At 39.7% G+C, this 17743-nt stretch overlaps 1 protein-coding gene across 3 annotated transcripts in view; it reads left to right on the forward strand.

Annotated features, from left to right (window-relative positions):
• Positions 1 to 17743, forward strand: part of NSMCE1 (NSE1 component of SMC5/6 complex) — a 433288-nt gene that overhangs the window by 396435 nt on the left and 19110 nt on the right. For all 3 annotated transcript variants that reach the window (XM_089682179.1, XM_089682187.1, XM_089682170.1), the window contains 5 exons: positions 2663 to 2780; positions 8299 to 8420; positions 11296 to 11373; positions 12093 to 12239; positions 15764 to 15880. In XM_089682179.1, coding sequence (XP_089538305.1) covers positions 2663 to 2780; positions 8299 to 8420; positions 11296 to 11373; positions 12093 to 12239; positions 15764 to 15880 — 582 coding nt within the window. The remainder of the gene's footprint in view (positions 1 to 2662; positions 2781 to 8298; positions 8421 to 11295; positions 11374 to 12092; positions 12240 to 15763; positions 15881 to 17743) is intronic.

Here is a 17743-nt window from a genome sequence, read left to right on the forward strand (position 1 = left end):
CAGGAGGCTGCACAGGTGACTGACTGACACTGGCCCTTTGAGAGCTTAGAAGACAGGTAAAGAGCTGACACAAGTACATTGACAATTTAAATGTAACATGCTCTGTGCATGCCCTAGAAAGCAGAATATGAATACAAACACAGCAGAAATCTACATTGGCATATCTGATTAACCACGTGCCCTCCTGAGGATTTACCCTCCTTCCTGACCAGGCCATTTTTTGCGTTACAGCGCTGCGTTACTTTAACTGACAATTGCGTGGTCATGCAACACTGCACCCAAATGAAATTTAAGTCCTTTTTTCCCACAAATTGAGCTTTCTTTCAGTGGTATTTGATTGCCTGTGCGTTTTTTAATTTTTTGCACTATTAAAGAAAAAAGACAATTTTAAGAAAAAAAACTATATTTTTGACTTTTTGCTATTAAACATGTCCAGTAAAAAAATTTAAAAAATCAAATTTTGTCATAAATTTAGGCCAAAATGTATTCTGCGACATGTCTAAAAAAAAATCCCAAAACGTGTAATTTAATTGGTTTACATGAAAGTTATAGTGTTTACAAATGGCGGTATATATACTGGAATTTTTATTTTTACTAGTAATGGCGGTGATTAGATACTTATAGCGGGACTGCGGCGGGCATTCTGACACTGGGGGGAACAGACTTGGTGTCAATGACAACCTCAGTGACACCAATACAGTGATCAGTGCTAAAAAAAAAAGCACTGATACTGTACTAATGGCACTGGTCAGGAATGAGGGGCGATCAAAGGGTTAACTGTGTACAGGGAGTGTTTTACTGGGGGGTGGTGTATTTGTGCTTCGCTGTAATCACACTGCTGTGGATGGCTGTGCTGTGTGCTGCCAGTCCAATCAAAATGGGGGGCTCTTGTAAAGAATATGTAAACCTTCTGGTGAAACAACCCATTCAGTTTAAAATAGGAATGAAAGGCAAAGCATTTATGTATAGATTTATAAATCCCTTTTATTTTCTCTCTTTTATGTGATCACATTCCTTCTGTTCTCAGCTGCATAAGTAGCTGGGGGGGACAGCAGTACACTGGTCTTCACAGTGAATGGCTGTGCAAAGGGAGGGCATATCAGCACAAACCTGATTGTTATATTAGCTCCTGGCACAGCCAGAAAACTGACCATGCTGTGCTCTCATGCCTTGTGTGGTCAGGAGGGACTGACAAGAACACCAGGGATTTCACACAAAGGAAGCAATACAAAGAGAACGGTACTTTTTCATACAGGTACATAGTACAGCAGGCACAGATCAGGAATGTGAAATGTTGGGTTTCCATACTCTTCAATGCAGAGCACCTCACCACAAGCAGTGATATAATGCAATGCATAGTATGAATGGGGTGATTGCTTTTTTATCACATTCCTTTCTGTGGGACTGGCACATGGGGGATCAGTGTGCCACGGGGGGGGGGGGGGGGGGCAGTCTTGTGTTACATGTCTCCTGTCATTGTGATTCAGTTTCATCTCATCCAAGTACTAAGTGACTTTATTATTTGTGTAAAATGTGTGTGCCATTGTAGGCTGTTAAAGACTGGCAACATGGATGCTGACATTTTGAATCATTTTTCCGGCATTTTGCTTTTAGGCTCCATGCACACGCTCGTTTTTTTTTTTTTTTTTTTTTTTTTTTTTAACGAAAAAAAAAATGCTGGAAAAAACACTGGATAAAAAACACTGGTAATAGCGTTTTTAGGAGCGTTAGCACTTTATTAGCGCTTTTACAGTACATGTAGGGGAAAAAAGAGCTAGTAAAAAGCTGTTAGGAGTGTTTTAAGAGCGTTTAGCGATCTTTTTTTTTTTAATTTTTTTTTTCTGCTGGAAAAACGCTCCCAAAAACTCTACAACATTTTTTTTCTGCTCTTAAACGCTGAAGCTTGAAAAACACTATTAGCCTAAAATAGTGTGCATGCACACATAGGATAACACTATTTAGCCTCTAGGAGCAGAAAAAATACCGATAACAGCTTCTAGGAGCTGAAAAAAAAATGCTAGTATGCATGGATCCTTAAAGCGATTCAATGAAGACAAATATGAGGGAGGACAGGTCCACCTACAGCATTGCTGCTAGAGTGTTTTCTTCCCTCCTCCTGAATGCAGCATATTGTGTGTACTTTATATGGGTGTCAGTTTACAGGAAAATGTTGTCATAAAACAAATGATCACTTAGGCTACGTTCACACTGATCCGTCGCAAAAATGCCTCAAAAACGCATAGGCGTTTTGGCTTGTCTTTGTCTGGCCTTTGAGGCACTATTCCTGCTATTGGAACCAATGAAGACGCACGCCCACAGTGGGGCAATACTTCTCCTACTGATACCAATGATGGGGCATCATTCCTCCCACTGACACCAATAATGGTGCTCTGTTCCGGCCACTAATACCAATGATGGGATATTATACCTTCTCTTAGTAACCACATTTTTAAAATCCCACTGACCACCAAGCCTGAGATATTGTGGATTCGATGCTGGAGCATTTTCTACTCCCATTGGCCACAGACCGGCCCTCCTAGAGTCTGAAAGGCAGGAAAGTGTCCCTTTGTTTAGGAAGTTTGAAGACCCTTGCACAAAGTGTAACACATTTCTTTTGTGAATTGGAAATCTATGTCGTAATGTGTTTTCATCTATTTTGCAGTGGAAGATGGCCATGACCCAAAGTCACCAGAGGTTCCTCCAGGTGTTAGTGTCCCATGGCATATTGGAAGCATCTGTTGCAAGAAAGTTGCATAAACATTGCTGCGAGGTTCATGAAGGTTCGTGTGTAATCAATAACAGGATTTTGATGTAATTGTCTATGTTTTTTTTTTAAACTTTGTACACAAATCACAAAATTGAAGTGAGCACACGACAAAAGGTTTGAACTTTGTAGATTATTTAACACCTTACAATGAGGAGTGTCCCGCCTGGCTGTGAATGTGCTATAGGCCAGACAGGGCACTCCTTGTGACTGTGCGTCATGTGACGTCCTGACAAAAACAGCTGTTCACGGGGCCACTCAGCGGCGCAATTTGTCACCGGCTGTGTCCACGGGACACAGCCGATGACATATCACTACTCCGGCCCATTGCCAGTATCATGTGACCTTTGTGACCAATCACAGCAGATCACATGTCAATTGTATACAATGGATGGCTTCCTGTCATGCCATTCATTGTATACAATTGTGTTGTTAGCTGTGATTGATCAAAGATCATGGTACAGACAGGGCCAATCACAGCCCATCGGTATCATGTGATGAGCTTTGCCCAATCACAGCTAATCAAAACAAAAGACTGAAGGAATCCGTTTCATTCAGTAACAATGATTGCAAATATCAATGAAATACATTGGTATTAGCAATCGTGTAAAAAAAAAAAAATAAAATAAAATAAAAAATCCTTATCACTTGCCCAGAGTAGTTCAGTGTTACTATGGTAACATTGTATTGCTTTGGGCACAGTGTGTTGAAAAAAAAATAGTAGAAAAAAGAATGTAATAAAAAAATAGAAAAATTTGAAAGAAAAAAAAAATTACATTATTATTTTAATTTTCTTTTACATACTGTCACCAGTCAATGTCCCTGATCACCGCCACACCAGTTATATAATCACGCTGTACTAGACTGGTGACAATATGTGGGGAAAAAAAAATTTTAATTTTCTTTTTTTTTTTTTTTTTTTTTTTTTTTTTAAATTTCTACATTTTGCTAAATATTTTAACAAAAAATGACAACCTCCAAAAAGCTCACCATGCCTCTTACCAAAAACCTTGGACTATTTTCCAAAAATGGGTAATTTGGGGGTATTTGTACTATGCTAGCGGTTTTGGGCCTCAATAAATGATAGATCAATTGTCAGATGTATAAACATGGTTTGTGGACTCTATAACTTTCCTACACACTAAATAATATACACTAATTTGGGGTATTTTCACCAAAGAAATGTAGCAGAATACATTTTGACCTAAATTTATGAAGAAATGTTATTTATTTGCAAAATTTTATAACAAAACTAAAAAAAAAAAACTTTTGAAAAAAATTTTTTTAGTTTCGCAAAAAAATTAAAAAAACAGTGGTAATTAAATACCACCAAAAGAAAACTCGATTTGTGTGAAAAAAAATAACATTTTTTTATGGGTACAGTGTTGCATGACCGCTCAGTTGTCATTCAAAGTGCAACAACACTGAAACCTGAAAATTGGCCTGGGCAGGAGGGAGCTAAAAGTGCTAGGTATTGAAGTGATTAAAGGAGTGCTACTGTCTCACGTAAAATAGCTGCATATGTTTTAAGTTTCTTTATGTCAAAACATGCCCATGTTTTATATCTCCGTAAAGAGAAGCATTCCTTGGCTCACAAACCTGAAGTGTACACAACACCTGCAAATCCAGAAAATCTACCATTTCTGGAGGGCCAGATCTGCTGTTTTTGTGGTCCTGTTTTAGCTACCATTTGCTATCCATTTTACATGCCCTTGCCAATCTGTATTACCATATCCTTGATCTCTAAGGCACTTGAGGAATACAGCTTGGTCAAGGTCTCTGATTTGACATCCTGCTGATTTGACAATGAGGAAGTAGCAGTACACTATCATAATATATATAACAAGTTGCCTGTAAATTGCCGCAGAACATGTCATCCCAAGTAAGATCTATTTCCAAAGCTGATGATTTGACATCCTGGGCCTTCAGTAGTGTATTTGTCAGAAAGCAAAGCTGGTCTATAACCCCTTCATGACAAACATAAAACAAATCTTAACAACTGAGCCCAGTTTTGCAGCTTTGACATGTGTTACTAAAACTGTACATATCACCACAACTACTTGGTGTATCCAGCTGAATTATACCATGTCTTTTTCAGAATAAATTGGGCCTTCGGTTGGTGGTAAATGGTACTAGATTCCTCTTGTATTTTTTTTAATATCAATGGAAATCTGTTCCAAAGTAGTAAAAAAAAATTTTTTTTGAAGTCTATCTGTATATTTCTTGCCAATACAATGATCTACCACCAAAGAACTACCCACAACAAATTCTTCTACTCCTGGGAATCACTGCATTACAACATATGTTTGTTATTTTTTTTTTGCGTACCTGTGGTAAATCCCAGAAAAAATAGTGCAGACTTCACTTTTTTATCCTACATTAAACACACTGATACTAAGTTAAAAAAATGTAATCCTACCTAAAACACACTGACTCTAAAAAATGGCATTTGATCCTAACCCTGACCTAGATCAAACCCTATTCTAGAGTATTTATCTTTATTTTGTATTTATGTTTATACACATTTTTTTGTTTACATGCTTCTCCTGTGTTCTTTCTTTTCTTGAATGGAGAAAAAGATACAATATATCTTTTTCTCCATTCAAGAGGTGAAAGAACACAGGGGCAAGATGTACAGTTACTGATCTCTGATAGCCATCCATATCCTATGGAAGCAATAAAGTGATTGACAGCCAGTCTTGCCACCTCCCGATCATAAGTACAAGACCAGAAGCTGTTGGTGACAGCTCAGTCTCTGTGCTGAGAGTGCACTCCGCAATGTGCTCTTAGCACAAACACACATACCCACATACGTGACTCTACAAAAGAAGACCCAATTCAGTGAGGCCTTATATGTGTGTTTGCTAATCAGGAAGGATTTAAAGAATGCTAATCAAAGCTTCCAGTTGTAAACATGTTTACTTAGGTCTGCTTTTTGCTTGAAAGTAAATTCTTGGGCTTTAGCAGGAAGTAAAATCTATGTCTAAAAACCTCCACCTTTTAGGCAACAAACTAGCCATTACACACCTTTAATTCTTTCCAGCAGAGATCTCTTCTCCATCAACAATTAGATTCTTATACTGTAGAGGGGTAATTTGTAAATCACATTCTTTTGTGTGCTCTTATGCAGATTCATATATTAATTTCTGCATTAAATGGTATTAAGCCCAAAAGCAAACATTTATTATATTGAGGCTTACCAGTTCTTACATGTAATCATTTTCTTTTTTTGGGCTTTCCTTCCTACCTGGTGACCAAGTTAGTAAGTCTGTTGTTTTTCAACAGAACAACAGTCATGCAGCTGTAGCAGTTACAGAGTTGATACAAACCATTTACAACTGACAGAGATGCTTACAATGATCAGCTTTTATTTTTTCACAAAACCTTTTTTTTTTTTCATAAAACCTTTATCCCAAAAAGGAGAAAAAACAGTTTCTGTAACTGCGGTGTGAACTGAAGTTTGGCTTCAGTTTGTTAGTGTATCCAAATCCTCTAGTACATTTCCCACTCCCCTCCCCCCCAGACTGACAATATTGCTGTCCAGATGTGACCCCTGTGCTCCTTCTCCCACAGTGTAGGCACCCTAATAAAGGAGGTATGTTACTAGCCAGATCACCAGGTAAAAACGGAAGGGTGGAAAGCCTAAAAAAAGAAAACTAATGCAGCCACGTTATCTGAGGATTGGATAAACTGTAATCTATTAGTACAGGAATTACTGCTAGCAGGCAGCAAGGTACCATAGGACTATATAGCCCTTAGAATTTGACAGTAAACCAAGGGAATGAGCAGAGGAGAAGCTGCATCGCATTTTTTCAGTAAGCTTATATTAGATCGTCAAAATAACTGTTGTTTGTACATGGCTCATAAAAATTAAAGGAACACATTGAAAACACATCAGATCTCAATGGAGAAAAATCTCATGCTGGATATCTATACTGATATGGACTGGGTAATGTGTTAGGAATGTAAGGATGCCCCATAGTTTAATGGAAATGAAAATTATCAACCTACAGAGGACTGAATTCAAAGACACCCCGCAAATCAAAGTGAAAAAATGATGCAGCAAGCTAGTTCATTTTGCTTAAAATTCATTGCAGCAACTCGAAATGGAATTCAGCAGTTTGTATGGCCCCCACGTGCTTGTATGCCTGACAATGTCGGGAAATACTCCTAATGAGACAACGGATGGTGTCCTGGGGTATTCCTCCCAGATCTGGACCAGGGCATCACTGAGCTCCTGGATAGTCTGAGGTGCAACTTGGCGGCGTCGGATGGACCGAAACATGATATCCCGGAGGTGTTCTATTGGATTTAGGTCAGGCGAGCGTGGGGGCCTCTCAATGATATCCTCCAGGAACTGCCTGCATACTCTCACCACAAGAGGTTGGGCATTGTCATGCACCAGGAGGAACCCAGGACCCACTGCACCAACGTAGGGTCTGACAATGGGTCCAAGGATTTAATACTACCTAATGACAGTCAGGGTGCCATTGTCTAGCCTGTAGAGGTCTGTGCATCCCTCCATGGATATGCTTCCTCAGACCATCACTGACCCACCACCAAAACAATCATGCTGAATGATGTTACAGGTAGCATAATGTTCTCCATGGCTTCTCCAGACCCTTTCACGTCTGTCACATGTGCTCAGGGTAAACCTGCTCTCATCTGTGAAAAGCACAGGGTGCCAGTGGAGGACCTGCCAATTCTGGTGTTCAATGGCAAATGCCAATCGAGCTCTATGGTGCCAGGCAGTGAGCACAGGGCCCGCTAGAGGACGTTGGGCCCTCAGACCACCTCATGAAGTCTGTTTCTGATTGTTTGGTCAGAGACATCATTCCCACCAGTGGCCTGCTGGAGGTCATTTTGTAGGGCTCTGGCAGTGCTTATCTTGTTCCTCCTTGCACAAAGGAGCAGATACCTGTCCTCCTGATGGGTTAAGAATGTTCTACGACCCTGTCCAGCTCTCCTAGAGTAACTGCCTGTCTCCTGGAATCTCCTCCATACTCTTGAGACTGCTTGGAAACACAGCAAGCCTTCTGGCAATGGCACGTATTGATGTGCCATCCTGGAGGAGTTGGACTGTCTGTGCAACCTTTGTAGGGTCCCGGTATCACCTCATGCTACCATTAGTGACACTGACCCTAGGCAAATGCAAAACTAGTGAGAAAAGATGAGTAGGGAAAAAATGTCAGTGGCCTCCACATGTAAAACCATTCCTGTTTTGAGGGTTGTCTCATTGTTGCCCATCTAGTGCACCTGTTGTTAATTTCATTAAACACCAAAGCAGCTGAAAGGGATTGACAACCCCCTCTGCTACTTACCTGACCAGATCATTATCCCAGGAGTTTAACTGACTTCATGCTATACTCATTTTTTGAGCAGTGTATTTAGATTACAATGCAGATGTTATAAAAGGAAAGTGTGTGCTGTGATTATGGAACTCCTTTAAGGTCTTCTTGCAGTTTGGTACATTTGCAAACACGGCACCTTGTACTTAGACTTTTGATGGATAATGCATATTTCTTGTTTTTCAGTCCACTATATTCATGACAAGCTAGATGATTTTGTTTCTGTCATCAACAAACATTTGCAGCCTGTGTTCATGCAGATTAGAAAAGGAACTGATGAAAATGATGGAAAAAAATACTTTGCTCTGGTATGTAAAAACAATCCATTGGTCTTGGCAACCTTTTTCACAGGATGTGAATGTTACAACCTGAAGGGTTACCATGAGTAAAACCTCTGTTATTGTTCCAAATGTTTTTGCCTTGGGTCTGATAAATTATCCTAAAGTCTGAGTAGACGTTAAGTATGGTAATAGAACAGGTAAGTATGAAGATGGAGTAAAGGGAAATGGAAATGTTATCCATTTCAGCCAGTTGGTTTTTATTTCCTATCCTGTGCAAAAAAGGTTACCGCTGCAGTGTTATTCTGTTGCATAAAAGCTGTTTCTTCTTTTCACTTATAACAAGACCGTGTTTGAGTTTGAAGCCATGGGCTTACACAACCTGTAGCTTTAGGGCCCATTTACAGCGCAGTGACTGGAGATTTTTCACAATGGACAAATGCCAGTCACTACTAGGGCTCCTAGAAAACAATTGTTTTCTATGTACCCCATTTGCACTAATGCAGCCTGGAGGTGCAGTTCAGAGCTGTGATAAAATGCAGACATACTGCATTTTATTATGCTGCACATTGTAGGCATTGTGATGTTGATTTATTAAAGGCAAATAGATTGTGCACTTTGTAAAGTGCAGTTGTGCTTTGCAAGTGCAGTTGCTCCAGAGTTTAGTAAATGAGATAAAGGTTCACTTTGCAAAGAATACCCAATCACATTCAAGGGAAATAAAAAAAAAATGCATTTTTGCTTGCACATGATTGGATGATGGAAGTCAGTAGAGCTTATGCTCATTTACCTACTCTGGGGCAACTGCACTTCGCAAAGTGCACCGTCTATTTGCCTTTAGTAAATCAACCCCAGTGTGTCACCACAGAGCAGCACGACAGTCAATGCTGCTGTGCAGTGATAGGAATGAAGTATTGTGACTTTGTGCACTTCAAATAATGTTGACAGAAAAGAAGAATCTGTGTGATGCAATGAAATGCACATCACACCACCCCTCACCGTGGCTCTCTGCAGCCAAAGCTGACAGCTGCCTGCACACTAAACTGTTCCAGTTTAGTGTACAGGCAGAGTGAATGGGCCTTCACCCGTAATTTGCTGAATGGGGCAGACTGCACCATTGTTATCTGCTTTAGCTTCAGATCAATATCTAGGTTTATCAAGATTACTTGGTAATGTTCAGTTGAATTCAATTATGTGGAAGTGCCATTGTATTATTAGTTTTGGCTGCTCCCAAGGATTAAGATGTAGGCATCTGCTTCCCCGCTGTCTCCACCACCTTCCTTTTTGCCCATCATAATGATGGAAACTGTTGCTGGCCAATAGGAAGATGAGGTGGAAGTCGAGTAGCTACCAGCACTGCTATTTTTTTAAATATTTGTGGTCTGCATTTTAACCACCTCCCGTCCGGCCGCTGTATATAAACGGCCGGACGGTGGCATTGCAGGGTCGGGTGGCCATTTATAAACTGCCTCCCCGCCACCTGCTTGTGCGCGCTCCCTGGGACACAGTGGAACACCGATCGTCGGACGGGACCTCTGTGCGTGGTCCCGATAATGTGATCACTGATTGACCAATCAGTGATCACATGCGGAGTAGTAAGCAAGATGTCACTGCTGGCATCATTGCTTACTACGTGTGAAATCTGTAAATGATCACAGAGGTCACATGGTACAAGGCTATTTACAACAGCCTTGTACCATGTGACAAGCTGTGACTAATCACAGCTCACTCAGTAGTTCTCAAAGGCTGCAAGAATGCAGACAGAGAGAAAGAGAAATGATTGCTTTTACATCCTATATGGGTGTAAAAGAAATCAGTGTAAAAGAAAAAAAAAAAAATCTTCATCACTCCCCACAAGTAGTACAATATCACCTTGGTGACACTGTACTGTTAGGGTGACAGTATGTAAAAATAAATAATAATATAAAAAAAGTTTAACAATTATAATTTTTGGTTATAAACTAATTTGGGTTTTTTTTTACTAAAAATATAACAATACATTTTGGCCAAGATTTATAATGAAATACTATTTATTTTCAAAATTTTATAAGAAAAACACTTTTTTTAAAAAATTTTTGGACTTTTTAATTTACATAGCAAAAAAAATAAAAATCCCAGCGGTGAATAAATACCACCAAAATAAAGCTTTATCTGTCTCAAAAAAATGCTAAAAAAATTAATATGGGTACAGTGTTGCATGACTGCGTGTTGTCATTCAAAGTGTGATAGCGCTGAAAGCTGAAAATTGTCCTGGACAGGAAGTGGTTAATTCTATGTTTAACAAAATTGGAGGTGTGCTTTTAACCCACATTCAAAGACAGAGCCCTTTGGATTCAGACCTTTAGGGCATTGGTTCTCAGTATTGCTTGCAGACCACCATTGGGCTACAAGCATTCCAGATGGTCTGTGAAGCCACAGTTTAATTATGCTTTGGTACTGAGGGCGGCATTCATCTTCTAAATACTCCACTTCACTCGGATCTGTAAGGTAAACTCCAAGTGCCAGGTGAGAAGGTGTTAGAGAACTCTTGCCTAGTGCTAAAGAAGACCACAGGGAGCATATCAAAGAGCAGATATACTGTATATCCCTGTTATAATTGCACAATAACAGCCCATATACAGAGATGAACATTGAAGGTTCATTTTTTTTGAAGGTGGTGTCGGGGTGGTTTAGATTCCTAGATGTATCGATTGCTGTAGACAATGCCAGAGGATAATAGATCTTTGTTCAGTTTCAGTGTAGTTATACATGTTGGAATGCCTACAACTTGATGTTTTACTTAATCATTGCTGTATGTAATGGCCTATATAGCATGCAGTCTGAAGTTGTGTTTAGTGTAGGGGGGGTGTGTTAACCCGATTGGACTAAATTCTTAGTATCGTAATGTTTTTTTTTTTTTCCCTAGGTTAACCTTGCAGAAAATGATGTTACTAAAATGGCTACAGATTATGTAGAGAATGAACTGGAACTGTTCAGAAAAACGGTAAAATATGTTTTTTTTTTCACCTACTGTTTATAGTGCCAGCAGTGCTATGAATGCTCTCTCCCTTCTTTTCTGACTGGGATTGAGTACATGTGTTGTCAGGTGTACAGACTGGAGGGGGCTTGGCTCAGAGTTTGCTATTCTGACTGCTATCTATATAACAGTTATGTGTCCACTCCTGCAGGACAGAAGCAAAACAGGAACATCACTTTATTGTCTTTCAGCCTATTGAAAGAGCTTGGCAAGCGAAGAGGTGCTGTCATATTTTCTACCTAGTAAAGCTGCACTGAAAAGTAACTGAGGCCAGACGCAGAGCACAGTCATGTTTTGCCTACTCTCTAGTGTGCACTGTGATGCTACTGATCTCTACTTTCTGTACAGCTCTCCAATGAGCTCTGATTGGCTGTCCACTTTTTGCACAGCTGTTAAACAGGGAAGAGTGAGTTCTGCTTGGCTCTTCACTATTTTCCTGTACAATGCTAGTCGTGTGACAGCACCTGTCCTCTTCAGTTTAAGTTCTTAGGGACAGTCTTGTGCTTCAACAGCATTTGTGTGTATCTTTGTTCTTGGTATTGGTTTATAGAAACAGACCCATGTATAAATTATATTTGCTCATCATTATTAGCTCATGTTTTGTTACCCTCGTCTGGATTGCAAAATGTTTAACAAGTAATTTTCACTTCTTACTCAGTTTTCTTGCTGTTTCTTTTTCTGAGCAGATGGATCTGATTATTGAGTCTGACAGTGGGTTTGCATCTTCCACAAACATTTTGAACCTTGCTGACCAGCTTCAAACCAAAAAAATGAAGAAGAAAGAAATTGAACAGCTATTGCAGCAGTTTGTGCAAGACAAGTGGTTGATTGAGGTGTGTTGGTTGGCAAGAAGCATTTGTTATGGCAGAACAGTTGGTTTTTAGAGGCTCGTTCTAGAAAAAACTGTTGATTTAAAGGGAACCTGCTACCATAGATATTGTGTATAGACCACTTTTTTGTCTAGTTGGCACCTCCAAGTGCTTGCATGAGCTTTCCGAATGTTGCAGAGTTCCCTGCAACCCCCTACACCCCAGAAACACAGGGTTTTCTATGGAAACCGCTGTCATATTTAATAGTCTCTACCTTACCACGGACAAATCACTGATTGCAATTCCCACCATCCAAAATCAAATTGCAAGAGAGTGGACAACAGCCAAAGACTGCAAGAGTTGGTCTTCAGTTCTTCATTAGAGTTTCCTGTTTTTCTGGAGAATTGAGGCATTGCTGCATGTCGACTCATGCAGCCACCCAGAAGAGCAAACGAGACAAAATAAGAGTCTATTACATGAGGTGTATACACAGCCACATAGAAACATAGAAAAAATGATGGCAGAAAAAGACAGAGTGGTCCATCGAGTCCGCCCATTTTTTTTTTTTGTTGGCTTTTATAGAAAAATACTGCTGCATCTACCATAGATATGCAACTGTGCTTTACATGCAGCAGCCTAAACTTTTATCAGAAAATGTAAAGATTGTTTTGTTTGATATGGAAACAAGGAATTAATCATGGCTTGCAAAATATATCTTTGTTTACAGTATATTACAGTAATTTGGGGGCACATTTAGTACAAATGCATGATCACTAAAAATCCTCTACTCTTAGTCTCGGTTCACACTGCTGCGACTTATGCAACTTGTGCAAGTGTACAATCCAACGCACACGTTCCTGCATTAAAAATGGCTGTGTGTATAAGTGGGTGCTGCAGTGACCGTCGGCTGGAACCAAACAGAATCAGCACAGCGAGGATCACCAATATGAATCCAAACATTTTAATGAACGATCACTAATTACAGCAAGACAACGTTTCAGAGTCTCGCAGGACCCCTTCATTAGGCATGTGACGATGAAGGGGTCCTGCGAGACTCCGAAATGTTGCCTTGCTGTAACTATGTGATTATTTATTAAAACTTTTGGACCCATATTGGTGATCCTCTGTGTACTGGTCACATTCTCCCTTATCATGCAACTTGTGACACATTGGGATTGATTTACTAAAACTGAAATGTGCAAAATCTGGTGCAGCTCTGCATAGAAACCAGTCAGCTTCCAGGTTTCATTGTCAAAGCCTAATTGAACAAGCTGAAGCTGGAAGCTGACTGGGTACCATGCACAGCTGCACCAAATTTTGCAATCTCCATTTTTAGTAAATCAACCCCATAATGTCGCATGACAAGTCAAAACACTCATTTCAGTGGGTGCCGTCTTAATCAGTGCAGCTCCAGTTGCAGTGAGAAAAAAAACACCGTTTCCTGCACTACTGATCTGTTACTTTGGTGCAACTTGAGCAGCCATAGGCTGCAATATTAAATTACAAAAGTCACAAGGAAATAAAAAAAAAAGTTGCAAAGAAATCTCAATCAAGTCACGCGACTTTGGAGTCGCAGCAGTGTGAACCGAACCTTATACAAATATTAACATTCAAAAGTTCACCAAAGAAACATTGCATTGATCAGAAATTTTATATGAGTACACAGAAAATATCATTAACATTCCTTTTATTCCCTGTAACTGGTTTAGTCATTTTTTTTTCTCTTCTGTCAATGAATCCTGCATTTACAGCTACAGCATTGTAGACCTTTACCATTCTAGCTGTCCGTTTTTGAAAATGTTTAGGGAAAAATTTGCGCCCATGTCTTTTACAGTTCTTTATAGGTGTGCAGATTGTTTACCTTATGGTGAAGATTAATAAGGCAGAGATCTGGCAATTGTCACAGTAACTCAAATTAAAAGCAAATATTTAAACTTAAGCTCACCACACTCACACATCACAATCTAACTGTACAATCTATTTTAGATCTGTCATCAGCTATTGTGTAGTTATGGTAACTCCAAAGTTGATTGTACAAAGATTGTATGGTGGTCAGATTGTAACATGTATAGCGAGTGTAAAAGTTCTGCCTAGGAGGAGAGGCCACAAGCTGCATACCATTAAATACCTTCTTCTGTGCATTTGGAGGGTCCCCATTGGAGTGTATAGTTAACGGTACATTGTTTTGTGTACTGCGATTACACACATACAGTATGCTTACATACACAACACAAATCTGCAATACATGGATATTTCATCAGTTGTATCCCTTTGGACACCATTCAAGTACAGAAAAATACCTAGTGATATGCTAGAAATGCACGTAGACTCCTCATTTCTATTGTGGACTGAATGGTGTCAGCCTTGCCTAGGTGTCTTTTGCTAAATTATACAGAACCTCCCTTCTGTACTTTTCAACATAAAGGGTAATTGTTCTGTAGTCCAAAGATAAGAATTTAGCGGGATAATTAGGCTTCTTCAGATAACACAAAAAATGTGCACAGGACAGCTCTGAATTTCTGATATGATCAACGCATATTTTTTTTTGCACTTCTATGATATAGCAAAACACTTTCAATGGGATATTCAGCGCAAATAAGAGAAGTTCAATGTACATATACTTTAGAGAATAGCAGGCTTCTATACCTCTACTTTTATACAGCACCTTTCATTTACAGGTAGCCTGTGAGAAAATATGTAGGTGATCATTGCTGAACTCCTTTTGAAAATGCTGTAAGCTAGGTTCTGGGGCAAAATACAGCCAGACAACTAGCATTTTTGGGAGGGTCAGAAATGGCAGCACACATATATCTCTCAGGTTTACATTGAAGTGAACTTGGTTATGTTTTTAAAGTGAACCTTGTTAATGTTTTTAAAGGAAATCTGTACAGAGAGCAGTTCTGCAATAGGCTGCGGTTGGTGACCTCTTTCTGAAAATTTCTGGCTGTCTCTGAACTCAGTACTGACCTGGAATATGCATGTACCTTCAAAAGTCATATAAAAAACTGATCTGCATATTTGTGTTGGGTTAGTGATCTAAAAAGCTTTATTGTTAATAGGAGAGATCAGCAATGACAGTCTTTGTATTTTTTTTTAGTACTGGTAAATGAAATGGAGCTCAGGTTAAATGTACCCTCCTCCATAAGTTTCAACTCAAACACTGCTTTAAAGATTTTTTCAAATGTTTCACAAACTGATGCCTAAAAGTAAAAGTAAGACGCCTGTGTACGCTAGCTCTAAAAGTGTAGTAAGTAACCTGAATGTTTGAAATTCAAGTCATCGTACCTTTTTGTCATGTGGTTCTCCTATAAAAGACAGTGGTGTTAGAATACAGGGAGCACAGTGGCTTCCATTCTTTTACAGCTCAGATCCAGAGGTCACTCATAATATAAGGGTTTCTTCTACTTTTCTTTTTACTACTAAAATGTCTCCTGCATTTGTAGCTTCATAGGAGCTGTGTGCTGTAGCTTGCATTAACAGGTTAACTGACTTCAGAATAAGTCTTTGTAAAGTCTTCCACTCATCCTCTTACTTCTCTTGATTATTAGAAAGATGGAGAGTACAGTCTTCATACTCGATGTATCATGGAAATGGAACATTATATCCAGAGTACATACCAAGATATGGTCAAAACATGCAACATTTGCCACAATATTGCAATTCAGGTATAACTTTTGATTTTATGGGTCTATAATAATTTGTTCATAATTTGCATAGCTGTGAGTACACGCTATCAGGCTTATAGCAGCCATTTACAAAATGGTAATTTGCTTGATTGCTATGAATTACTGCACTCCATTCTATTCTGATGTGGTGCTAAAAAGTTGCTTATAAATTTGGTCAGTATTGGTTTATTGTCAAACGCATTCCCTCTACGATCAGAAATACCTGTTTTTGTCTCTACTATATGGGCAAATATGTCCTGCATTTCCTAATCCCCAGCGACTCAGTAGCTGCATCCAGATGTGTCATTTGTCCTTTTCTATTGTATGCTACCTCAGAGTGATTATGCAGCAGTGCCATGATGATGTGAGTGTGCTCAGCTAAGAACTGTCACCATGGTCTAGATCAGTGTTTCTCAACCTTCCTAATGCCGTGACCCTTTAATACAGTTCCTCATGTTGTGGTGACCCCCAACCATAAAATTATTTACCCAGTAATTATAATTCATGAAGTGTCGTTTTTACCTCCAATACTGCTTCTTTCAACATAGCTGCTTTTAACAGAGTAGCTGCTTTCAACACAGCAGCTGCTTTCTACACAGTAGCTGCTCTTTACACATCGGAAATATGTGTTTTCCGATGGTCTTAGGCGACCCCTGTGAAAAGGTCGTTCGACCCCCAAAGGGGTCGTGACCCACAGGTTGAGAATCACTGGTCTAAATTAATGTTTCTCAACCTTTATCCACTCAGGGTGCCCTTGAAAAGTATTTTCATTCGTGAGGCACCCCATTCTAAAGTTTGGTTCCCATTATTGTGTGTTGGGAATGGATGCAAAATCGCCCATGTTCTGGACATGCAGACAAACGGGCTGCTCTTTAACAGATGTGCAGAGGTGCCATTCATTCTTAATAGTACCCCAACGTATTGGTAAACGCTATGCATTTTTGGTTCAGCATGATTTTAAAAGAAGGTTTGGGGACTTCTGTCCCTGCGTTTCTACAGGCAGGGCAGCCCACTGAAATGAATGGACTGCTGTACACACAGCCCGCGCCTGCACAGTTGTAATCCAAGGGCCTGTTCGCATGTAAGATTGGGGTACAGTAAAGCCACGTGGTTGAGCTGTGTTTTTACCACCCCCAAATGCTCTCCCCCTTTATTTGCAGAGTTCGTACATATGCTGTGGCCGTGACAGGAAGTGTACCACTAGGTGAATGGGGCCACTCTGTAACCGCCCTGCAACCGTAGGCATTGCACATGGCTGTGGTGCTGTGATGCTGCATTTAGGGGGTTAAAACAGGCGTTGAGGATTCAACATGTCAACTCTGAATGAGCCCTAAATAAGCAGGTCTGAATTGCGCCCCAGAAATACACCCCAGTAGTAAGTGACAGGAAATAAAGCTCCTGATATATGCAGTAGCCTCATAGAATGTAATTTAGCCATCTCAGTAAATTTTTACCCCTGGACAGAAGCCCTAAAAGAAGTGACTGCATGGCATTTGGTGTGGGAATTTTTGAAGCAACAACTATTAATTGCTTATTTTTTAATCATCGATGAACACCGCTCCCTTTACAATTTGGTTAAACTGCCACCTCCAGCAGCAGGACACTAGGTACAAAACAAACACTTCTTGAAGAGACATGATATGTTTTATAGGTTCTTTTATATTTGGATGCTAGTTTTGGTCACAAAGTTTTCTGGAAGCCATTGTGAATGCTCCTGCCTTGGAGAAAAACTTCAGTTTCTCAATTTTATTTTTTTTTACGGTTGCCCATCTCTGTAGGCACTGCTTTGGAAGTTCCAGTTGTAAAGTTTAGGAGAGCTATGCCCATCAATGAATAAAAGAGAAAACTCATGTTAAAATCCCT

The sequence above is a fragment of the Staurois parvus genome, unplaced genomic scaffold (genome assembly GCF_062004578.1).
Source record: "Staurois parvus isolate SC_StPar_1 unplaced genomic scaffold, SC_StPar_1.0 ptg000018l, whole genome shotgun sequence".
NCBI lineage: Eukaryota > Metazoa > Chordata > Amphibia > Anura > Ranidae > Staurois > Staurois parvus.